The 26909-nt window shown below is 37.2% G+C and overlaps 1 protein-coding gene across 2 annotated transcripts in view; it reads right to left on the reverse strand.

Moving 5' to 3' along the window:
- Positions 1 to 26909, reverse strand: part of PDE7B (phosphodiesterase 7B) — a 261989-nt gene that overhangs the window by 27687 nt on the left and 207393 nt on the right. For both annotated transcript variants that reach the window (XM_084890685.1, XM_084890684.1), the window contains 5 exons: positions 9912 to 10063; positions 7938 to 8001; positions 6114 to 6209; positions 3976 to 4076; positions 2231 to 2362 (listed from right to left, as the gene is read on the reverse strand). In XM_084890685.1, the coding sequence (XP_084746811.1) occupies positions 2231 to 2362; positions 3976 to 4076; positions 6114 to 6209; positions 7938 to 8001; positions 9912 to 10063 (545 nt within the window). The remainder of the gene's footprint in view (positions 1 to 2230; positions 2363 to 3975; positions 4077 to 6113; positions 6210 to 7937; positions 8002 to 9911; positions 10064 to 26909) is intronic.

Genomic DNA, 26909 nt, shown 5'->3' on the forward strand with positions numbered 1-26909 from the left:
TGCTTCTATAACATAAAGACATAGATCTCTAGCCTCCAAGAGATTCTAAGACCAATCGAGCAGGATACTGATGAAGATAGTGTCTTGAATGTGGTTTTGAGTCCTGTATCCCAATTTTTCTCTAGACATTGTCAAAAGTACCCTTTTCTCTTCTATCAAAGATTAGATGCTGATAAATTCACTACTAGAAAAAAATAATAGCTCACTTTATTATAGTAATATCTTTGGATGCAAAGAACAACACAGGCATTTACTTTTCAAAGACTTTTTTAAAAAACCTTTTTCAAAGTGTGATTAAATTTTCTTGGATTTTTGCACATCTGAGTATGAACAAATGTTTGAGGGCAGAGATTATATGTTATTCATGTTTGTATGTCTAGATCCTAATAGTATATCACCCAATATAGGCAATAGTTGCTGATGAAAAATATACATAACTATATGTTGTATCGAAAAGGCTGGAAAATTGGCTTGTATTGGAATGTTAATAAAAATTACTTAAACTATTTGTACTTCAAAGGTTTGAATAAGGAATCCATTTTTGAGAACATTTTTTAATATCTAAAAAAGATAGATTGGAGTATCTTGTTTTTGAGAATCAATTTTTGTTAATTAGCAGTGGGTACTTAATTCTTTATTATTGATGAAATTCTATACTTACTTTCTTGTTTTTATGTCTTTAATGTCTGCTTTATTTCTGACTTCTATCTAAATGTGAATTCATTATGTGTCTTATATATAGTTACTACATGCCAAAGTACAGTATGACGAATCTAATTTTTATGTATAAATTGCCCAATAGCAATAATACTCTCAAACTCCCATTGATATAATTTACTTGATGAATTATATAAGCATTTAGATTATTTGGGAATAGATTAAGTAACCAATTACATTGATTGATTTCTCTTTCTCTCTCCCTTCCTTCCTTCCTTCCCTCCCTCCTTCCTTCCTTCCTTCCTTCCTTCCTTCCTTCCTTCCTTCCTTCCTTCCTTCTTTCCTTCCTTCCTTCCTTCCTTCCTTCCTTCCTTCCTTCCTTCTTTCCTTCCTTCCTTCCCTCCCTCCCTCCTTCCTTTCCTCTTTCCTTCCTTCCTTCCTTCCCTTCCTTCCCTTCCTTCCCTTCCCTTCCTTCCTTCCTTCCTTCCTTCCTTCCTTCCTTCCTTCCTTCCTTCCTTCCTTCCTTCCTTCCTTCTTTCCTCCCTCCCTCTCTCCCTTTCTTTCTTTTCTTTTAATTTTTTAGTTTATCATCCAAAGACTTTCTTAGTTCTGTCATCCTGTCCCCTCTATATGACCATATCTATCCCAGCTCCAGGTGCTGGCTGACAGCCCAGGGAAGCCCAGTGCTGAAATACATACCAGGTGGAACCTTGGAATACTAGCTTCTCCTTATGCCCAAAGCGAATCAACTGGATGGAGAAAGGCTTTTGAAAATGTGCCTTTTGTGCTTTGTTGGAAATAAATGAATTCTTAAGCTGCAACATCTTGTAGAAAGAAGCTGTTTTATGGGAGGGATCTGCCAGGAGTTCTTTCAGCACTAATTTTTTTTTTTTTCGAAAGGTCTACTAAAATTGAGATCAATAATTTTCTTGTATGTAATGATTTTGTGAATGACAACCAAAGGTCTCCAAATAATCCTGTTGAAAATTATGGGGATAATTCATTTATGACATATGGCTTAATATGTGAAACAATATCATGGGTGAAAATTCTCTTGGCCAATCTTCGCATGCTGCTGAACTATTTTTTTTTTTTTTTTTAACAATGTCTATTGTCTTTGATAAAATACTTCTTACTCAGAGGTCTATAAAATACAGAAATGGCCCTAGAAACGTAAGTCTGAATTAGGGTTGCACTTGAGCAATATCATTTATAGAAGTCCTACAAGCACTAGCTTCAACTGGCCATGGCATATGAGATAATTTCCAGGGACACAGATATTCTCAGACTATCGGAGAGTAGGGATCCTGCTTGACTTCTAATAATTTCAAATCTGCTTCAGAGCAAATTGAATTCCTTGTATATCCTTGTAAACTAATTTGATCCTTTTAACTAGTTAAAATTAAAAGGGGATATCCTGGACCTATTTCAAATCCATGCTCTTTGGCTGTGGTCATCGTTGTGGCTGACCCTGAATGAAGCCATCTCCAAGGGTGAGATCCAGGCTCCAGGATTGGATCTAGTCTAAGGCAGTTGGCCATACTGTGCCTGGACCAGTGTTGAGCCCTCTTACCTGATATAGGTTGGCAAGGTGGTGGTTAGTTTTGATCAAAAATGGCTGGTTCACTCCTGGGTGGTCAACATCGTGGGCTGCTGCAGCCAACAGTCCAAGCATGATGTCCAGGGGTGTGAGGAAGCTGGCGAGCTGTTAAAAAATGTGAAATTGGGAGGTCAAAGGGGATGTTTTCACAAACGGGTTACCATTTGTTTTGGCTAACTCATACTGAATGAAGCATCTCAAAATTGTCCAGGCCTTTCATCCTCCAGACTTTTACCTCTGAAGCAGTCGGTGAGGTGAGTCACATGAATTGCAAGGAAAAGGAAGGACTGTGAGGAAACTAACTGAGCAAGTCAAATTGCTTAGAGCATTCAGGTACCCTCCCTCCATTTCCTACTGCCACTCTGTTTCCCTTTGTTGTTGCAGTGTTGTTGCCTGTCTGTGGGCAGGGAGAAGTCAGAGCCTGAAAGCAGCCTTGCTCCAGAGAAAACTACAAATGAAGTGAATTGTTAAAACCAAAATGATGGACACATAAAAAAATAATAAGTTGCATATTTCAACCATCCACTATATCATTGCCATCCTTTGAATATGAAATTCAGCGTGGGCTGAATGTCCAGCCCATGCACCAGGAGGTTGCCTGGTTTGATTCCTGGTTAGGGCACATGCCTGGGTTGTGGGCTCGATCCCCAATAGGGAATTGGCAGGAGGCAGCCAATCAATGTTTCTCTCTCATCAGTCTTTCTCTCTATCCCCCTCCCTTCCTCTTTCTGAAATCAATAAAAACATATTAAAAAATGAATTGCAAAATTTGCATATTTATTCAATGTGTAATAGTGGAGTGTGTGAGAATCTCTCTCTCTCTCTCTCTCTCTCTCTCTCTCTCTCTCTCTCTCTCTCTCTCTCTCTAGCTAGAAAAATAAGCAGAGGAATGGGAATCTAACACTAACTTTAAATATATAACTTTCAGGCTACCTAGAGATTAAAAAAGAGAGCCTTTAATGTCTTCGGGCTATTTTATACCGATAAGACATCTACCCAGTTTTGTCTTGGGAATGTTTTTCTGGTGTCTGCATAGTCGGTGGTTGATGTTAAAACTGATTGAACTGAACAGAGTTTTGGACTGGGATTTTATTTTTAAAAACCTTAAGAAAATTCATCCTCTATGTTATACCAACTTTATATGACTAAGAAATGACTCAGGTTTAGTAACAAGCACTATTATCATGTTTTAAATTTTGGATTAGTTGATCACATCAGAGCATGCTTGCTAAGAGGACTGTGACATTCACTCATTTTCTTGGGCCTGAATCAGGATATTCAGTTGCCTTAGTAGGAAGTGGAGTTTGAGCCTTGGGGAGTTTTGATTCTATTTTTCCATCAATAACCATGAGGTTGGAAACCTTTCCCAGCAATTGTCAGTGCTGGTACCATTTGTAGCAAAGATTCAAGGCAAAACCGCTATTTACTAGGACTGTTGAAGACATATAAGATGCAGACTATCATGGGGAGGATTTTTTTTTTGTCCCAATGCAGCCTTTCATACAAGTTATGAAAGGAAACATCAGAAAATTTACCTCCTCTTTCATGAGTATTGCGTAATTTTCAGAGCTGATATTGGGACTGGAATATAAACAATTTGTATTTGAGTTATAAATGGCCCACAACAGTTATTCTGATATGTTAGGTAATTCAGAATCCAGCAAGTAGTTTACTTGGCATTTCCAGATGGCTGAGGAGGCAGCCGGGTCTGACCTTACCTTTGGCTCCTTCAGGTAGCAGTGCATGGCCTGGGTGACATCGGCTGCATGGACAGCATTGTGATACGGGTTTTGGCTGTGATAATCTTCTTGAACCATGACTAGGAGGTAAACAGATAACTCAGTCATTGGAAACCAAAACAGGAAGACCTCAGATTTATTGAGGGACCCTTTTGCTTAAAATATTAGTGTCTCCAAAATGTGCACCCGAGGGATTTTTAAAAAAATGAACACAGGCTGGGAGTTTCGCAGTTCTACTGAGCTGCTTTTAGTGGCGAGAAGGGGGAAGGCAGAGCAGATGGGGGAAGGTTAAAAGGATTTGTGAGGCCCTTGGGAATCCTCACCACCTTCATTAATCACCCCTCCCTGGCACTCATGAAGGCTTTCATTCATAGGAAAAATAAATATGTAGGAAACGGACAACTTTACTTCACACTACAGTTTAATTATTTAATTTTGCTGCCATTTATGAATAATATGCCATAAAAGAGGTTTCCTTTTAAACAGCTCTAGTAGGTAGCATCAGACTCCTGAGATCCAAAGATGGATCTACCAGTAATAAATACTGACCACAGCAAATCTGAGGCTTCTTTAGGCAGATTTTCAATGTACTGTGTTGATCCTACTGAGGACTCCTTGGCTTTATTTCTACCTCATTCAGAGTAGTTATCATCTTTCATGCCCTTCCAATCTAAGGACCAGAGGGCTCTTGGAATCAAGTAGAGACATAAGCAAGGCAATTTAAATTTGCTATTTAGAGAAGCCACTATAGTCTGCTTCAGCTAATGACCAAGTCAATGCTTAGGATGCAATATAGTCAGTGTGTATAGAATATCCAGGTTTGCAAGTGTGGTCATATTTTGTCAGCCCATGCTGTGAGTTTGGCTCTGGATTCTGGTGTTATTTTTGTCATCAAATTTTTGCATTTTTTTTACATGTACTCTGGGTGCATACACATGTCTAAAGTGTCTGTATTCTCCTTCTCTAGACAGATTAAAACTATTTGGCCTTATTCATGGCCATTACTTTGCTCAAGCAATCTAATTTCAATTGCCTGAGTTTATTTGTATTTCTGAAATTGATTCATGTTGTGGCTGCTTTCAAACATTTCTGTTGTGCCATGTATACCTTTTATTCAGCAGGTTTATTTTACAATTCTATTTGAATTCTGCCTCTATCATTATTATTTGTATCAGGCAAGTTACTTAACCACAAGGACCCTCAGTTTCCTTCTCTATAAAATGGGGGTAACAATAGCTCCAATCTCAAAGGGCTATGGTAAGGATTTCAAGTGTTAATATATGCAAGTCCTTACATATGCGAGTTCCCAGCATATGTAAGCGCCAGATAAGCCTGGTTGCTGCTACTGTTGCTATCATTTTCACTGTTATTTTACTCTTGATGGCATCAAGTCAGCTTTCAAATTCAAAGCACAGAAGCCAGAAACATGCTAAGTGGCAGCAGAAAGTCATATGGTGATTAAAAATGTACCCTAGATAATTCACTGGCCGATAAATAAGGATGCACGTAAAGTCAAATAAGAACTGGGGCTGTTTTGGACAGAGAGCGGTGGTAGCGTTAAGGGGAAAGATGGTGGTCTTTCAAGTCAGAGAGCCTGGATTTAGATTGAGGCTCTGCCAATTATAAGTTGTTGACCTTGAGCAAGGTACAACACCACTTTGTGCTTCTCCTTACCTGTGGGCCAAGTGGTGGTGATAATGCCCAACTTGCCAGGTTGTTGAAAAGATTAGAAATGACATACCACTACATAAATGGTAGTTCTTATTACTAAAAACAAATGTCTATTGAAGATAGTCAACAACTCGTGTCCAGATTGGGATTCTTTGAGGTATGCCTTATTAGAATTTTGTTGATATGTGAATAAATCAGTAACTTCTTCAACAGGTACCTGCTCTTATTGGTTTTCTCTATATAGCCTTTATGTACTGTAAACATAACTAACCAAATAAACATTTTCCCCCCAGCGATTTAAATGGGTAAACCATATTTTAAAATTAAGATAATTTGAGATTAATTTGAAGTCTTCATCTACCATGCTAGGATTCCTGCAAGTTTATTGTGGACTGACATTATTCACGGGAAAGGAGGTAGGAATATGAAAGAAAAAAAAGACTTACCTAAAAACCTGTGTAAGGTCACCATATCTAACTTGAAATGGTGAATGAGTCCATGGGTGTTGAAGAGGTGGCACAGCAGCGTTACCAGGCTGTTTCCTGGAGGAAAACAGTCACCAGTTTTAACTCGTTTTTATTACCATTAAATTATCAAGATCGACAGTTTCTGTGATGAAAGGTTTCTAATAGGATCATTTATTTTCCTCTTTATACTTGAAATTATTCAAGTATAAAGGATATTATTACTATGATCTGGTCTTAAGTTTCTCTTATTGTACAAAGAAAATTAGTTCAGATAATCTCCATACACCAAAGGCAATGAATTATTAGCAATATTAAGAGTTATAAGGAGTTATATAAGGAATTGGCCTACTTAGGTATCAAGATTATACTTAACCTTGAGACATTTTATAACTCAAGCTGGCAAAGATGCAAATTTGAAGCTACAAAAACATGTAAATATTCAAGGAATATTACTTATTAAAGAATCATGATTTTGAATTTTAAAAGTATCCTAGAGTTTATGAAAGACTGTGAAATGGGCCATGAAGATGACTGGACATCTTAAATAAAAACCATGTGTTGCCTAAGAATACTCTTCCAGGGTACCTCATTCTAAGTGTTTCTGCAACTTTCATTGTTTTTGGGCTATTTCACAACTATCAGGTTGTAGATAACTGATAGTATTTCAAGCAACTCTTGTCTACTTACATGCAAATGAAATCATTCAGACAGAAATATAATTAATTTCCTCCTCCCAGTTTTACAGCTATTTATAAATTCATGTGTTTCTTACTGCTTATATATGTGTGGTTCTTTGAATCCTCCTTTAAAGAGCTGTGGCATCTTACCAAATCGCTAATTGAGATATGCTCTTTTCATATGTCTATGAGTCATGAGTATAATCTCTTTTGAATAAGTACCATTGAACGTGTTCTTTGGGTCACAGTTAATTTCATTAACTGGTACCAATTTCTCAGTTGATTTGAGCAAAGGGAGATAAAAAATTATGGAATCTATCCCTATGTGGCTTAGTTAGCTTTCCACGGTGTAAAACTCAGTTTAATGGTCCGAGGCTGTACTCTTTCCACTATATGTTTTTTGTCAAGTAATAGAATGACAAAAAAACAAGTTGCAATGACAAATCACAAGTTTGGTAGATGGTGGGACAGAGGAAAGTTGGCATTTAATGGGATGTTTTCATTGGCTCCTTAAGCTTACCATCATTTGTTGAATAGGTAGATGGAAATATAATAGGATTTCATTATTTTCTTGAAGGAAGCCTTTTAGGCACAAAAATTTTAAAAGCGAAACCAATGAGAATATTTACTTTCCTTTCAGCTGCAGCCTAAGCTTTTCCACTCTATCCTCAGCAATTGTTTTCTTCTGAAGATGTCAAACGTATCTGGACAATACCGGGCTATAGGGCAGATTTGACGCACTTATTGAAAGTGCACAAATACCTGCCTTACAGGACTGATCAGATAGATGAGCAGTTTCTAATATTCATTGGCTAACAATGAACTTCCTCCCTTTGGATAGAGCCAAAATATTCTGCAAGGACAGAACCTCATCTGTGCTTTCCTAATTCCTTTGGGATCATCAAGGACAGAAGGAAACTGTTTTAAGACTCTAAGGCTGAATTTATTCCTTATTCTTTTTTGGCAGTAATTTTCCCCGCCCTGGTCCTCCTTGAGTGGCTGGAGACTTATGAAAGTGGGGAAAGAGGGAAAAAGGATTATCAATGTTTAAAAATAAGTATTGTTTTCATGAAATTAATCCCATTTATGGTGTATATTTTAGTGTGAACTCTTTCTGGTGACTTACCATTTGTCAAGCGATCAAACAAGAAAATGTCAAAATCCCACATTCCCACTTTGGAGAGCATATGCTGAAAGGCAAACAAAAAACCACTCAAATGAATCACATTGGAAACTCAAATATTCACTTTGAGACACAGTGGATTAAACAATTAAGACTGAAAATATAGTAGCATTCTACTATCAATGTACAACTGGTTTGTGGTAAAATAAATCTTACTCTATTGGCTAATCACGTAGTGTTAAAGGGACAGGTGTTAAAGGGACAGGCTCAGGGGTCAGCCTGCCTGATCCGATGTCAACCACGTCTCTTACTGACTGTGGAACTGTGGGCAGGTTCTTTAACTTCTCTGTACTTCAGTTTCCCAATTTGAAAAATGTGGCTTATATTATTACTTCAGAGGGTTGTTGTAAGGATTAAATAAGGTAACGTATGTAAACATAAATGCCTGTAATTTAAGGGCTTACAACAGTGCTTGTACATAATAAGCACACCCATGTTGGATGTCTGTTAAAACTATAGTTCAGCGACGTCTCTACATGGTAAACTATTATTCACTGAAGGCAGGTTTACAACTAATTTTAATAAAATGGAGTAAAAATGATGGCTGAGCACATTACTCTGCTCAATGTGGGATAAATGTGAAACGAACCCCTGTAACAGAAAACTGAAGAGCAAACAATTGAAAACATTGGGGTAAAGACCTACTTTCAATAGGCTTATTATTCTATTTTTCTTTTTAAAATACCCCAGTGCTTAGGAACTCTTAGTCTGACACAAAGTTCCAGATGCTGATTCTCTCCTCACTGTAGCTTCTGCGACAGTGTCTTCCTTTCTCTCCTCTCACAGCCAGGCTCCTGGTAAGGATCAGCTCCTGCTCCCCTACCTGCCCCTGAGTGGCTTCTTTGTAGCTTGTGAAAAATCCATGGCCCACAAAGACTTTCACAACAACATTAGGAAAATGAAGGGTTAAGAGGCTGTTTGTGAGATCTAGATGGAGTGAGCCTTTTTACCCAAATCATACAAATCTAAGGGCCAAGCCAGGACTTGGTGCTGATACCCTGACTTCTGGCCCGCTGTTCTTTCTGTATCTCAATGTCGCCTTTTCTTGAGAAGTGGCTGCTTAGAGGGGAGGCACCACTGAGCGTATCTATCACTGAGGCTCCGGTGCTGAGAGCTTAGTCTTATTCTCCTTTAAGAATACAAATGGAACAACAAACAAACCAATTCGCTCAACTTAGGCCTTGGGTTGTTAAAGGGAGTGATCCCCCACCCCTTCTCTTTTGTAGACCTGATATTGAGAATTAGTTCTGATATTACTTGCTACTTATTTCTTAATAGTATGTGTGTGTGTGTGTGTGTGTATATATATATATATATATATATATATATATATATATATATGGCTTAATATTACTTAACATGTAAACTATAAGACACTACCTTTGACTTCTGTTTAAACTGAGGCAGTTTATTTCTAAATTCTAAATTCCTTAGGCAGTTTGGGTTAGAGGTAGCCTGCAAGCTTTTGTTTAGATTGTCACATATTAGTTTCCACCCTCAGTTGGACCAATGAATGGCAAACATAATTGTAAAATTAGTAACAATTATTTGAATGAATTAAAAATTATGAAAAAGATAATGCACCACATTGCTAGCTTAAAATGGAATTAAGAGTTGGTAATTATTGGGTTAATTTCATGGTAGCTATTACAATGAGATAATTCAATGGGTTAAATATGTTTTGCACATTTATAAAATAAAAATAACTAGGTATGTATATACTTAGCATGCAAACACGAGGTATGTATTTCTAATAACTTTATTTTATAATAGAGGAAAAAGTACAGATACGTTGAGTAACCAGCCAAAGCCACAGAGCATCTCAGTGTCAGAAGCAGGACTCAACCCTGCCACCAGTGGTGGCACATGCTCTCGGCCCCTGGCCGTGGTGAGGTGGCACAGGGGTAGCTAGCTCACCCTTGCTTGTCCAAGGTAGTCTTCATCCAGCAGGTGGAGAGGGGCCTGTGGGATAATTCCACGAAGCAGCCTCGATGCATGGAAGTATCTTTGAAAGCTTAACAGTCTTTTCACCTTTTTCTTGGTGCCAATTTCCCCTGAGTGTGTTGTATCTGTGGAAAGTAATGAAATTCAGAAATTATATATTTATAAGGCCCATTTCCCCCACTATGTGTTATAAAGATGATCTCAAGCACAGGTGGTATGGCTCAATGGTTGAGCAGTGACCCCTGAACCAAGAAGTCACGGTTTGGTTCCCGGTGTGGATAGGTTGTGGGCTCGATCCCCAGTAGGGGACATACATAAACATAAAAAACATATTCTTTTATAAAGATATTCTCAATGCTTTCTTAAATATAGTCTATTTAATTCTATATTTGAAAATATAGAACAAAAATAACATTTCTAGAAAAAAAAATAACATTTCTTATATATTACGTTTATTAAAATACTGAAATATTTTTAGCCCTGGACAGGTAGATCAGTTGATTAAAACATCATGTCCATACACCAAGATTGCAGATTGGATACCTGGTCAGGGTACATATCAACCAGTGAATGCATACACAAGTAGACCAACCAATCAAACTTTCTCTCTCTGTCTCTCTCTCCCCGCCCCCTTCCCCTTTCACTAAAAACCATTACGTACATTAAAAAAATTTTTTTAAAAGTATATTTTATTGATTTTTTACAGAGAGGAAGGGAGAGAGATAGAGAGCTAGAAACGTCGATGAGAGAGAAACATCGACCAGCTGCCTCCTGCACACCCCCTACCGGGGATGTGCCTGCAACCAATGTACATGCCCTTGACCGGAATCGAACCTGGGACCCCTCAGTCTGCAGACTGTCTCTCTACCACTGAGCCAAACCGGTTTTGGCTAAAAAATTTTTTTAAAAGTTGAGATATTTTAAAATGCAATTTTGGAAGACAAAGTGTATGAATTAAAAGCTGTACTTTCTTATTAATGATACCGATATACTTAGTAAGAAAAATTCCCATACTTCAGCATAAATTTAAAGAAACAGTTAAGCCTCCCCCCCCCCCCCTGCTGCATTAGAACCAATGTTCTAACATTTAGATTAGGTTCTCATTCTATACTCATTCTAGTCTGATCAAATCCTGTACTTGAAGTAGAAGGATTGAGGATACACTAACTTAGACAAGAAGAAATGTTTTCTAATGTTCCAAGAACATCAGTGGCACAGGCATGAATAATTTCAGCCTAAAAAGCCACCTACATTCTCCTGACATGAAGCGTTTGCTTTCTAATGGAGCATATTCTCTCGTGCCGGTGGCCGTGAGAGTCTGATCCTGTCAAGAGAGATATTTTGATACTCATTCACATATACCTTTCAAAACTTGACTGTTGACATCGTGGTGACTGTCCAGAAATACCCCAAGCACATTATTTGAATGCCTGTCAAGGTATGTCTTGTCTCAGCTGAAATGGTGTGTGAGTCACTCTAGGGCCACGTAAGAGACATCTGCTGCCAATTTTGGATCTGGAGTCAATTGGACAGTTTAGTAGGAAAATGTACTGTTCATAGATAAAGAACTTTGGTTTCTCTCATGCCTGCTCCCATCTGCCCTTTCCCTCTGTGGAGCTCAAAATCACAGTGGATGCCAGAGGCAGCGGAAACAGTGGTCAGGGGCTCCTTAGCCATGCGGCTCTCCCCACTGACAGTGAGTGAGTGACTGACATTCGTTTGTTACTTAGATTGTATTATACATGCTGAGGCATAATTCAAGGCAGACAAAACCTACTGTTCTCTGGAAATGCTGCCTAATTAATTTTTTTTATTTATTTTAAAATGAATCTAGATTTCATGTATGGAAAGAGGCAATCAAGTACATACAGAGATAAGAGGAATATAAATAAAAGCTGGGCATTTAGCAGAAACCGCTTTGGCTCGGTGGATAGAGTGTCAGCCTGAGGACTGAAAGGTTCCGGGTTCGATTCCAGTCAAGGGCATGTACCTTGGTTGCAGGCACATCCCCAGTAGGGGGTGTGCAAGAGGCAGCTGATCGATGATTCTCTCTCATCGATGTTTCTAACTCTCTGTCCCTCTCTCTTCCTCTCTGTAAAAAATCAACAAATTATATTTAAAAAAAAGTTGGGTGTTTAGGCACATATCAGTATTAAAAATGGATTATATAAACAATTCTACTAGTGAGTTCTTACTCATTTGCATCAGTTTATCAAGTCAAAGTCCAAGATAAAGTAAGTGATTTACTTATTTAAAAAAATATTTTGAGCCCGGCCAGCATGGCTCAACGGGTTGAGGGTCAACCTATGAATCAGGAGGTCATGGTTTGAATCCTGGTCAGGGTATACGGCTGGGTTGTGGGTTCAATCCCCAGAAGGGGGCATATAGGAGGCAGAGAGAATCATCATTGATGTTTCTATCTCTCCCTCTCCCTTCCTCTCTCTGAAATCAATAGAAAAAACCCCCACACATATGAAATAATAGAAATAAGCAGATATAAAATCCAGAGCTTAGGGGAGAAGACTGAGTTAAAAACACAAATTTAGGAGTTGTCAGATGAGATTACCTAGGGAATGAGTGTAGATACAGACGAGAAAAGCATCCAAGCCTGAGTTCTGCAGTACATCAACTTTAATGGGTCTGAGAAGAGTAGAAAAGATCAAAAGAGACAGAAGGAGTACCCAGGCGGCTGGAGGACAACCAGGAGAGTATCACTGTTTGGGAGGCTAGTGAAGACATATTGTGAGGAGAAAGTTGTGATCCTCAGTCTCAAATGCTGCTAATAGATTAAATACAATGAAGACTGGAGCACTGACCATGGGCATATAAATCTGACAGAATTCACTGAACTATGCGCTTGAAAGAGCACATTTTATTGTATGTTCAGAAGCAACAACTTCCTAGTAGACAAGCATATTTAGCACTCAGATTTTGTTTTTTCAAATATAAATTTTAAGTAAAGGGAACCAGACCACCTTGGTGAAATAGCTGAAAACTGGGGCAGGCAAAGAACAAGATGAACTATAACTTCTTGTTCTGCCAAAAAATAAGGGAGCGCTCAAATATTGAAGGGATTACTTAAAAATGACAGACAGAGGAGACAACTGGAAGGGATCCCTCTGAACAAAAATGAGAAAACTGCAGCATCAAAATGGAAGATGGAAGAATGTATTATAAACCATAGGCTGACAGAAGAATCCACAGTCCGTACTGGTAGTAAGCAAGTAAATAGCAAATAAATAAGGAGGAAAGTTCTTTCTTGCTGAGATTGACAACTAATAATGTAGATGACATTAAGAGTTAGAAAATTACTATTTTTCAACCTTCATAATAATAACTGATTCAAATAAAATCATCAATGGATACTAAAATTATTAAGTGAAAGTTTAAAAAGCAACAAGATAATTACATTGGCCGAAACCAGTTTGGCTCAGTGGATAGAGCGTCGTCGGCCTGCGGACTGAAAGGTCTCAGGTTTGATTCTGGTCAAGGGCATGTACCTTGGTTGTGGGCACATCCCCAGTAGGGGGTATGCAAGAGGCAGCTGACCGATGTTTCTCTCTCATCGATGTTTCTAACTCTCTATCCCTCTCTCTTCCTCTCTGTAAGAAATCAATAAAAATATATTAAAAAAAGATAATTAGATTGTATCAAAGTATCTTCCCCACAAATATTCATTAGAAAAAAAAAGAGAGTAGTATTTTAATGAACAAATGTTATACTTTTTAAAATAAAGTTATCATCACCAATGATGGGAGAAACTGACATATTCTTCCTGATGTAATATGATATTGCCTCTGTATGTTCCTCCACCAAAAGCACATCTGACCCCAATAAAAAGGAGATATCAGTTGAAGAATAATCTACAAAATATTGATCTATATTCTTAAAAAATTTTAACTATATAAAAGACAATCTTGGCTATTGTTTCATAATAGTAGATGCCAGATATAGTGCACTAAAAGCATAGCATGACCCTGAATTGGAACCTGGATCAGAAAAAATTTCCATAAATGAAACAATTAGGGAAATTTGTAAAATGAGGATATGGACTTAAATATGAGTTACATGTTACATACCCATACATGAGTTACATACAGTAAATGTAGGTGATCAGAAAGTAATAGTTTCTACTCACTAAAATTGTCATTTTGATTAAAATACTATTAATCTAATCATCCTGTGAAATGGAGATATTAAGTTTAGATCCATTTTATCCTTAAACCAATGAAGAAAAAACAAGATTCTCTCTTTCCTTACTTGTTTGTTTCACCATGTAATCAAACAGATAATAGTCCACAAATATGGCAGAACACAGATCTCTTGATCTTGATTTAGATCTATGGTATTTCTTGAAATTAAATATATTTTTATTGATTTCAGAGAGGAAGGGAGAGAGATAGAAACATCAACGATGAGAGAGAATCATTGATCAGCTGCCTCCTGCACAAGCCTTACTGGGGATCAGCTGCCTCCTGCACAAGCCTTACTGAAACCCGGGCATATGCCCTTGACTGGAATCAAACCTGGGACCCTTCAATCTGCAGGCTGGCGCTCTATCCACTGAGCCAAAACGACTGGAGCTCTTGGCCTTAATTTTTATTTTAAAAATACCTTGTTAAAATATGATATATGTTGATTACTGAGTTATTTGGTACCCTCTTGAATTTTGAGCCTGAGGTAAATGCCTCAGTCCCTCACCCTAGTTCCAGTCCTGTCACATTTTTGGAGCATAAGCTCAGATAATGTAAAAATAATTCAATAATAAAATAAATCTAGACAATAAAGTCATCTTATAGTTAATTTTTATGGTAGCCTATAGGTTAAAAAATGTAGCATATACTACATATAGCAATATTTTCTAAACTCCAAGGCAAACCATGACAATGATTTTTAGCATTTCCACCTGGGTATCCTTTAATCAACAAGAAAATAATTCAGAATTTATGCTAGATAGCTATTCATAAAAGCAAGAGGGCTTAATTTTCTTATTTGAGAACATACACAAAGCTAAATGAAAAAAAAAATCCTCAAGGTAGCTCTCTAAAGAGGAAGAACATTCAATGATGCAAAAATAAATTTATTTAAAACAATATTAATAACTTATTTATCAACTTTCATCTATGGAGTACTTTTGTACTATGTGAAATAATGAAAAGCTAGCATATAAGATGATGAAGATACAGTTGGGAGAAAAAATCCATATAAAGAATAATCTGTAAATAATAGTCATAAATACTGCTTTGTGAAGTGTTGAAGTGTGTTATACAATTACTGAATAAGATCTGACACATTTGTTTCCAAAGGACTTTCAGTGAATAGCTATTATATTAGAAATATCATAATATGTACTTCTGAGAAGACATTTAAATGATTAGCAAAGCTAAGCTTTACAGATAACTAAATTCAGCTTGTGAAAATTTAGTCTTAACAATGTCCCTAATAATAAAACACCGGGTTTATTTAATGCCTTTATATAATTAAAAAGATCATTATTTAAAGGCATTCAGAATTATCCTAGTGGTGCTTTTTATTTGAATTTTATTGTTTTATGGGCAATGGGTCCCCGAATCCCGTTTGGAATAGTTATAAAATGCTGCTCCAGAATATTTCATTGCCTAATCTACATGCACATTGACCTTCACTGTAAAATCCATATTCTGCTTACTTGTTCTTTATGAATTCCACAAATATGTGCATATTAACACATTTCTGTGCTATTTAGACACTAATTTTAGGGTTATAAAGTTTAAATTGGCATGGCCAGTATGGTAATTAAAAATTCACAAGTTGGGGTTGGCTTAAATGCAAAAATGGTAATAAAATTATTTTCATTTTGAGTACCTTCTCTATGACATATTCTCTTCATAAGGGCTAATAAATTTTGGCACCAGGAGAAACCTTAAACCTAGAATAAATACCTGGGATAAAAAAACCTGTAAGTACACCTACATGATGAGGCTCTTTTGGTTAGCTGTTAAGCCTGTTTCCTTCAGCAAGGTCTGCCTGCATTGTGTCCAGAGTACGCATAGCTACGTAGTAGCTGGTGATCCCAGGAACAAAGAAAACCTTTATATTTAAGTGAGCAGAACTTACCTCAAACAAACATGAAGCCCCAGCTTCATAAATCTAATATCAATACTTTCAGAGCATTAATCCAACTAAATCTTTTAAATAATGTTAATAACAAATGCCCTACTTTTATAACTGCACTAATTATTATAATACTTATATGTTATATAATTATTGTTATATGTTATAATAATTATGTGATAATTATAATACAATTCCTTGCTGGGTTAGTGGTTATTCATATGCTTTGTTTATTGTTCTCATAAAAATTTTAATATGTCTTGTTCTACAGACTTATTGGTATAAATAACTTATTACTCCCCAAAGTCAGAAACCATCTTATCTAATTTTGTAATCCCTTATATCTAGTACATCATCTTACACATAATGAAAACTTCACATAAAATTCATTGATTTAATTTGAATAAATCCTCTCAGTTTACAGAAATATCATAATCAAATGCCATTTAAAAATAATATTCCAATTTAAAAAGTACAAGATGCTAAAATGTATATGTTAGTTTTTGGAATCATTTTCTCAAACCACCAAGTGGAGTTCTGGGTCCAGATCCTCCTCTACCACCATTCACTGTGATTGGCCTCTGTCACACTCAGCTGGGCCTATGTGATTGCAAATCACTTATCTACACTTCTGACTTTCTCCTTAGGCTTTAAGGTCTAGGAGGCCAGATTCCTGCTAGTTTTCTTTGCATTTGCACAATATGCTGCAAGTTATAGGTGTTAAATGCATGCTGACAGAATTAAATAACTTTCCTACGTGTGTGCTCCAGTTCTAATTCCAAGAATGATGAGCCTTGGAGAAATCATGATGAAATTCTAGTTTTAAAGATGCAATTTTAAAAATGTTGAAAAGTAATTAGTTTGATTTTAGGTGTAATGACTTTACCACTCAATTCTCACCTTTCACAGTTTAACCTCTCTAGACATTACTAGTAAAGTCTATTTATTCATAAAAAGAACAAGCTGCCAAAAAGCCCTTTAAAATATAGAAATAATCTTGATGGAAAACCCCATTGACTCTATTAAAAAACTGTTATTAGAACTAATAAACAAATTAAGTAAAATTGCAGGACACAAAATCAATACACAAAAACCTGTTGCATTTCTATATGCTAATAATGAACTATCAGAAAGATAAATTAAGACAACAAATTTCATTTATAATTACATCCAAAAAAATAAAATACCTAGGAATAAATTTTACCATGAAGGTGAAAAACATGTATCCTGAAAACTATAAGACAGCAATGAAAGAAATTAAAGAACACACAAATAAATGGGAAAATAGTCTGGACTCATGGATTGGAAAAATAATATTGTTAAATGTCCATACTACCACAAGCAATCTACAAATTCAATGTAATCCCTATCAAAATTCTAATGGCACTTTTCATAGAAGTAGAAAAAAAAAAAAACCCTAAATTTTGTATGGAACCACAGAAAATCTCAAATAGCCCAAGTGATCTTGAGAAATATGAATAAAGATCAAGTCATCATGTTCCCTGATTGCAAACTTTATTTCAATGCTATAGTAATTAAAATAGCATAGTACCAGTATTGGCATAAAAACAGATACATAAAATAAAGAGCCCAGAAATAAACCCACACATGTACGTGCAATTAATTTATATTCTTGACAAAAAGCCAAGAATATACATTGGGAAAAAGACAACCCCTTCATAAATAGTGTTGAGAAAACTGATCAGACATGTAAAAAAGAATAAAATTGGACAACTATATTACCTCATGCACAAAATTTAACTCAAAATGGATTAAAGACTTGAATATAAGACCTGAAACCATGAAACTCTTAGGAAAAAACATAGATGGTAATCTCCTTGATATAGGCCTTACTGATCATTTTCTAAATCTGACACCAAAAGCAAAGGCAACAAAGACAAACATAAGTGGGACTACATCAAACTAAAAAGCTTCAACAAAGGAAACTATCAACAAAATGAAAAGACAACCTACTGAATGGGAGAAAATATTTGCAAATGATATATCTGAGTTAAAAGGAGCGAAGAAGTTCTCGAAATTGAGGTCTTGAATGGAGATGCATTATATCTCCATGTCATCAGCTCTTCTATGTACAGTACTCACGACTACTTGATGGCTGTCACTAAAAGAAGAGCTTTGCTTTGACACTGCCACTGAGTGGGAGGAGGAGGAGGAGGAAAAAGAAAGTCTTTAAGGCAGGGTACATTGTTTCTCTAGTTCCACTTTTTAACATGTTTACTTTTCAGTTGTCATTTCTCTTTTATGTTCTTGACAGTGAAGAGAAAAACCAACATGGCTGATATGAATCATAGAATAGAATGAACTCCTTCCTCAGTTCACTGTACCCACACCTGCTACATCAGCGCTAGGAAAATGTGCTCAAAAAGTGTTCAAGAGGGTCAAAACCCTTGTCCTCCTCAACTACCCAAAGCACTGCTTTTTTGACAAAACATGCTGTTTTTAGCCTATTGATTTACCTAATATACACCCCATTTCTACCCATGGATTATGAATCTCTAAATTCTGGGGATCAGGGCTGGTTGAAAAACTGTTTCCTTTTTGTAAGGAGGGAAAAGGGCTTTAAAAAAATAAGCTCTTAAGACTTCTCTGGGCAATAGAGAGACTTTTCAAAATCCCAGTTTGAATGAAATTTAAATGAATTAGTGAGAAGCAGCTCAAATTTCCTCAGTCCTAAAGAAGAAATGTATGCCAGGCACAATGTGGTTTTATTGAACCTTCCGCTTCTCAGAGTTTGAAATGTTTAGCAAATCCCGGGTTTTGAGGGCAATGGTTTGTGGTGAGCAAATTGAGATGACCAAACTTTCAGTTGATTCTAAGTCTCCAGAGGTTAAAAACTGCTGCATTAACTCCCTAGTTCTCAGCATATATTTTAAATAAGTTTGTTCTTATATTTGGAGATATGTGTTTGGATTGTTATAGTTCACTACAAAAATTCCAGATGTGTGTTGTAATATACATGACCCCCTTTCAATCTGTCTGCTTATCCTCTACCCCAGAATCATGAACTAACCCTTTGATTGCCTCCAGTTGTCCCCTCTAATCTATCTCACCTCCCACTGACAGATTTATTCCTCAAACACAATTTCCATCATGTCAGCTCTCTACTCCAAATTCTTCAATGGCTCCCCAATGTCTACTTAGTTACATTTATATTATTAATTCTGGTATTCATGGCTCTCCACAATGTAATGCCAACTTATTTTTCCATTTTTTATCCCCCACCAGGTCCCTTACAGATAAATAGGTGTCTGTTCTTTCTTTCCTCTCCCCTCCCCTTTCCCCATCTCCTCCTCCTCCTCCTTCTCCTCCTCCTCCTCCTTCTCCTCTTTTTTCTTCTAATCCTTACCCAAGGATATTTATTCCATTGATTTTTAGAGAGAGTGGAAAGGAGAGGGAGAGACAGAAACACTGACATGAGAGAGACACATACTGCAGTGTCCACCTGATTGGGTACCTGAACTGTCCCCAAAGATATAACTGATATACTTAATCTAGAAAAAAATAAGTGGCCACTCTTTCTACTTGTTTCACCTATAGCAAGAACAGCACTTGAAAGTAGGAGAATGGTGCCGGGACCGGCTTGGCTTGTGGATAGAGCGTCGGCCTGCGGACTGAAAGGTCCCAGGTTTGATTCCGGGCAAGGGCATGTACCTTGCTTGCGGGCACATCCCCGTAGGGGGTGTGCAAGAGGCAGCTGATCAATGATTCTCTCTCATCGATGTTTCTAACTCTCTATCCCTCTCTCTTCCTCTCTGTGAAAAATCAATAAAATATATTTTTAAAAAAATTATAGAAAGTAGGAGAATGGAACTAAGAAATACTGAGGACCTATGAGGTATGTTTACATTTGTCATCCCATTTATTTTTCATAAAGGTGGGCATTAGGAAGTTGCTATTAATAGGTACATTGTACAGATGAACTAATGGATTTGAAAGGTTTAGTAATTTATCCAAAATTACACAATTGGTAAGTAGCAGTGCTGAGACTGGATCCCAGGTCTATTTGATTTTGAAGATGATTCTGTGCTCATTATATCCTGCTCTTTATAGGAAAGGAAAAAGAGTAGGGGACACGTGAAAGTCTAACACGAAACTCTGTTTTCCCTAGGACACAGGGATACATCAATACTCAAGAAATCTCAGCTTCTCTTCCTTTAAAAAGTATGGCATTAATTAAAACAATAAAAGGAAGTTTATTATAATTCATAAATATAAGTATTTTAAAATCAATAAAGATTTAACTAGAAAAAAAACAGAAATAACTTCATAGTAAAATTTGGAAATGATTCTATGTATATAACTTCCCCGTTTCTTTCACTAAATGTACAAATGGAATATTCAAAGGTGAATAATAAATCATGTGTAGATTTAAAAATAGAAAATACATGTATTACTGACACTGACTTAATGTGATTTGATTATTATGTTATTATACAAAGACATTCGTAGGCATTGGTTATACCTCAAGCTCTGGAAAAGACACACGTTTTTGTTGTATACATAGAGCAGAGCCTGAGTTTCTGGGGAAGGGAAAGAGTGGGAGGTATTTGGGCAAACAGGCTGCTCAAAATGAAACCGTGAAGGATCCACACAGGCCTAGTGTTTAACCACGGTGGAACGTAGACTTCAAGTCACATAAGGTTTTAGCCAAAGGGCAACTGCTGATTGAGAAGTAGTCTGAGAGCGTAATATTACCTAACATAGGCATTCTTTTCTTCCCTCTTTTCTCCCTCTTTCTTAAATATAACATTAATTATCTATATAATGCTAAATAACACCCTAATCAGGAATAGTTATCTAATAAATATGAACTATTATTTAGTAGCTGTCAATGAAACGGAAGCCCTTTTGGCATGACTTGGCCATTTGTTCTTTCTGAGCCTCTCTTGGTGCCTAGGTCTAAGCTGTGTGGCAAACACCGGGAAGGCTCCACCTTTAAATATCCATTAAGTACCTTCTCTGTACAAGGTACAGGGGAACTTGAGTATACAGGATTTTTAAGACAGAGTTTTTGCCCTCAGCTAACTAGAGAAGGGTGGTGGAATGGGCTCTTCATGGTCTTTACTGCTTTTGGTTCCACTTAGGCTGTGATGGGTAAGCAATATTTTAGTATATAAATGCCTAGAAATTATCATGCAAAGTGGAAAATGTGAGCAAGAGGAAGATCATTTGTCTAGTGGGTTCTACACTCAAGAATGTGATGACTCACTTTGCCTCTTGCCCTTGATGGTGCCTGGTATGTCTGTAGGGGATTGGCAGAATGGAGAGGGTAAAAGAAAAGGGTAGGAGAAAGGCATGAAGAAGGGGATTCAGAAGAGAAGGGGCATACAAGCATCCACCAGAGGCGGTCTCTGTACCAGTGAAAGTCAATCTGAAAAGAAATTTTTTGCACTACCCAGAATTCCACATGGGTTTTAGATTTGCTATCTGTGAGGTTGTGTTCTTTCTGGTCCTGGGCAGGGTTCGACATGCCCTTCCAGGTACGGTGAAGGCTAACTACGGCAGGGGTAGAGTGGCCAATTGGAAATATGTTCCTATTCTTAGGCCAATGGAGACCACAGATGACTAAAACCAAGCTTATAGAAGCCCATATTGGGAAAAATATGAATATAACACATAACCTGCTAATGCTAGAGAGGCCTGCTCAAGTAGGAGTTGTGGAGTTGCAAATGGAAAGGAGAAAGGATGGTAGCATAGAAATGCACTAAAGAGTATGCAAAGTGTTTGTGTTGAGCTTTCTCTGACCTTTATTTTGGCTCATTAGCACTGGCTTTTTCAGAATGAAGAGTTTAATTGCTGTGTCTGAAGTGAAGCAGATGGAAGAGAAGAAGGGAAGGCAGGGGGGACTTGGTAGCCATAGAATCAGTTCAGCTAAGCACTGTGGAACAAGCAAGGACAGTTGTCTTTGATTATTTTTAATAACTCGTCTTTCCTTTCCTTTTCCCTTCCCTTCCCTTTACTCCCGCCTTATCCCTTTTCCTTTCTTTTCCCTTTGCTTTCCTGCCTGTGCATTCCTTTTCTTCTTGAAATATTAACTAAGGGTTTACTTGGGTTCAGGCAGTGGGCAGTACTGGGAATACAAAGATGATGAAGACACAGCCTCTTCCCCCAGAGAGTTCTCTGTCAATAAGGAAGCTCACTCATATTTCTCCATGGCAGTAATAGCTGAAAACAGTAGTCCTGGGTTGGGAGGATGGAATATCTGAACTGTCTTGGGACCTCTAGTTGCTCTTCCAGCGGGCAGCTAGTGTGCTGGATAACTAGGCAGTGCCCTCATGGGAGCTGGATCTCTAGGAGCAGCTATGGCACTATGGTAGTGCTACCATTCTCCCTGATGTTTCACACGTCTCTACCTACGTGCACCATGTTTAGCATCATCCTACTGTTTTACGTGGAATCTTAGTGCATTTCTATGTCAATGGGGCTGTATATGTAGGCTACAAATGGTACGATAAAATGGATTAATGTGTAATTCCAAGAAAGGAGCCCTTATTCAAGAATGAGATCACCAGGCTCAAGTCTTGATTCTTCCACTCATTATTAGTCTTTTGGGTAAAAGAATTGAAATGAACCCACCCAGTACATATGTGCTCAATAATATTTAATGGAATGTGTAAAGGCAGACCTAGTCAGAATACAACTATTATCTGGAAAGAATTGCTTGGCCAATCAATGAATACCTTAGCTTGAATTAGTCTGCAGGCAGGCAGTATTTGATAGATTCTGATGGAAGGGGGCAAAGGAAACAGTCTAAAGCTTGGGGTTCTATCTCAGAATGGTGGAGGCTCTGTTTGGGGGAGAACTGGAAGTTGGGGTGGAGGGGCTGAGAGAGCAAAAAGAAGGTGGTTGTACGAAAAATATTCCTTGCCTTTTCTAGTGGTTGCTGGGAGTCTGTGTTGGGCTCCTATAGCAACCCAACCCCAACTTATATTCACTAAAGAAGTTACTTATGCATATCAGAATTGTCATATTCATTTGTCTTTCTTACCCACTAAACTGTTTACATACTTACCACTTAATCCCTAATTTTTTGCACATAGAATTGCTAATTTAAAAAGAGCAGGTTCTAGTTTGAGCTGAGGCAAGTATTTTCAACTTTCCAATTTTGAAAATAAAGCTCTGTTAGTTTTTTTCAATAGTCAGTTATTATTTGTGGTAATAATTAAGGGAACAGATGTCAAGCCATCGCTTTGGTAATTTGTGTAGGGCATATTTATTCAAGCATACATGCTAAGCCAGCTTTCCAAATGAAGGGAAATTAGACTCTCAAAATGCCAGGCTCTAGCTCCTGGGAGAAAGCAAAATCTGCCCAGCATCTTCGGTGTGCTAGAGAACATCCCTATCTGTAATGACAAATCTCAGCCTGCCCCCTTGATGACCTGGTTGGGTTGACAGATTTCACACTGTTTAAGAATGAACAGTGAGGAGTTTCTATTTGGAGAGTCTCCAGAACTATTCTTCAAAGTGTCAGAAAGATTACAACAGGGCGTTAAATTAAGTTCAGAAGTTCAGTTAAGTTGAAGGTCCTTTACCCTGGAAAGTTTCATTAATTCTTTTTCTTTTTCTTGAATACCCCAATAAATGCTGCAGTTGCAAATTTCTCAGCATGACTTGGTCAAAATCCACTCAGATTTATGCCAAGAATCTGCTTTTAAAGCTATGCTGTCAAAATTTGCAGCCCTGGGTGGCTTAGATAATTCAAAAAGTATCTGATTTTCAGTAACCAGATTTCTAGTTATATTGAATTTCAGATTCTTTCAGGAGTCTCAACTCTGAAATATTTTTCTTAAAAACAACCAGATTTTCTGAAATTTACTTTAAGTATCTATTATTATTATTTTATAAATTTTGAGCCAACAGAGAAACTTTATAGTTGACAAGCTATAAACAATAAAACTTCAGTAATGATAATAAACTAAAATATCATAGCTTTAGGAGCCATTGAGCTAACAATCTTCTTTGTTTAAGATGCTTTAGAACCCAAAGCTGACACTAATAAATAAAAAGACCACAGTGGATTAATAACTACACATTAGTAGTATAAGAAACAAACAAGGCTGAGAGTGCTATTGGATTTATGAGATCAAATGTTGATGGGCATTTATGGTCATCACAATGATGGACAGGGTCCGAGTGGAATGTAGAGGAAGAGTCAGGGGTGCAAGATGCCCAAGAGTGTTTGGGACAGTTCTACATGTCCAGCAGTTGTCTGTTATCTTGTCCAAAATTTCAATGGCTGTTCAGGTATCCATGCAGTTGAAAATCCTGCTTGTAATTATAGAAGCTTGAAACCTAGCCCTGTTTCTTTGTTTTACATATAAGCACAAAGTATTCTTTTGCACAGTTTTAATACTCCTTTTTCAGGAATGCAACTTTGGCAGGGAGCAGACCTTATCAGGAGTTGTTCTCCATCTTAGGAAACCTCCAGGGGCAAGACATCGGATTATGTTACTAACATCGCAGACGTGTCCGTCTGCATTAGTTGCTGTAACGTTCACAGTGATTCTGCATGTAGCTGCAACATAAACTACTTCATTATGCATTCTCGGGTGGTTATACCCACACATTTATATATTTAAGTTACATATAGCCTTTCTTTGATTTCTGATTTATAATATGGCTCAGAACCTACAATAATTTTTTTGAGCTTATGTGGATAAATAGGCTATGGATTTCCTTTCAAAGATAGTAAAGGAGGACATTCAAAATACGTGCTGTAAAAAGGAGGCATTGGGTCTGAGAGGGTTAAAAGCCACTTTTACTAGGTAAAAGTGTAGCTGGTAAAGATGGTGCAGCAACAGAAGAGCCTTACTCCTTAGGAAAACAGGTTTTGCTCTGTCTGAGCCTCACTGCTCCAAGCAGAAACCAAGCTCAGACTTTTCCCAGTTTCAGTCATTCACATGCAGTTATTATAGTGTTTAGCATATCTGCCTATACCACTAGTTACTTAGTGTCTTTCTTTAAATTAAATAAATCAATTTTTACTTAAATATCTTGTATATAAATTTTATATAAATAAAAATAGATTTGATGTTAGTTATATTTACTAGTATTTCAGTGTGTTGGTTAGTACACACTGAAATAAATATGCAACACTTAAAGTAAAAGGTTGTTCCTGTAATAATAAAATCATCTTGTATACCCTTTGGTAGGCAGACCACACTTTGGGGAATGGCGGTATATACTAACAAAGATTACAGACTTGGAAAATACAATTTAAGGGCAAAGGATAATCCAGTCTCATGCTTTAATTTTCTTTGCTCCTTATAACTTATCCTGCTATTCTTAAATTAGGTCTTAACTATTGATTTTAATTATTAATTCTTTATAAAAATACAAATAATTGAAAAGTAGGATGGAATATATGTAATACTGTACCTATACCAAATAATATTGATAATCTCTTCATGAAGATTATTACCCTTTAACTGAACTCTGATGTGAAAAACTCTTGTAACAGGGAAAACTCTCCAGCCACTTGTCAGCATGTTATGCACAGTTTAACTTTACAAAAAATAAAATTGGCCATCCACAGCAAGAAGTCTTGGATAAACAGCTTTACCCACTCATTTAACAAGTATTGTCAAACCCCTACTATGTGGGTGCTAGGATACAGCAATGAATAAAACAAAGTTCCTCTCCTGTGGAGCTTACATTTCATTAATGTAAGATGAGAATAGAAGCAAAATTGATTTCCACTAGTCCCAAGAAGGAAATAGACAGGGACATGGCACACTCCATACCAATCAGATGAGCTAAGCTTGGCCTCAGGGCTGTACACATGATACTGTCAGTTAGCAATTAATGTTATATAGAAAAGTGATTTCAACATTCTTTTGTTTGTATAGCTTTTCTCACAGCATAATATTTTGTTGATGCTTTGCACATATTTCTCAGTCTCATTTAAAATTCTACTTCACAATTTTAGGAGTGGAATTTAAAAATTTTTCTAATACTTCAGTGCAAGTTTTCATTTTTTATATGTAATTTAAATTGTCTTTAAATCACCTTAAGTCACACTTTGTCATTAGTCATGCCATTAATGTTGGTAAATGGTTGCAGAGTTCTGAATGATCATTTAAAGGAGTATAAGTATTTCTTCTCTTACTCTTCTTTATTAAGACAGTTAAAAATATTATCAGAGAGTAGAGCTGTTAAATAGCGAGTTCAAAAATACTCCAAGAGAGAAAAACCAAGATGGTGGCATAGGTAAGTACCTAAACTGCTGCCTCACACAACAATTTCATAACTACAACTAAAAGACAAAACAGACACCATCAAGAACCACAGGAAGGCTGGCTGAGTGGAAATTCTATAACTAAAAGGAAACAGAAAAGCACACTGAGACTCAGGGGAGCTGCAGAAGGCAGAGGTACAGAGACACACTCTCAAAGAGGACTGGCAACTAAGTACACGGCTAGCTTTCTCAAGTAGGAGAAAGAAAAAAGCTCCCAAAGGCTCTGAACTCCAGTTCTGGGTGAGACTCTGGGGACCCAGACTCATTCGGGGAGAAACTGAACTGTCTGACAGCAGGCGAAACTTAAGGGCGGTTTTCTCTCAGAAGTACTTGCAGCAATGACCAAAGGATACTGAGACCCAAGGGCCTTTTACAACAGGGCTGACGGGAAGCAAAGTCTGTCCTATCCACCCTGAGACTCCATCCCATCCAAGTTGAGCACAGAGGCTTTTGCAAGTCTTGTTTTATAAGGGTGTCTCCAGCACAGAAGTTCTCCCAGCATAGACACAGTTGATCTTCACAGCGAATTGGCCTGGAGGTCAATTCCTCCCAGTGATACCAACAATAACCAAGGCTTAACTACAACAAGACTGCACAGAGCCCAAAAAGGAGTGCACCAA

This window comes from Pipistrellus hanaki, assembly GCF_964339955.1.
Source record: "Pipistrellus hanaki genome assembly, chromosome: 7".
NCBI lineage: Eukaryota > Metazoa > Chordata > Mammalia > Chiroptera > Vespertilionidae > Pipistrellus > Pipistrellus hanaki.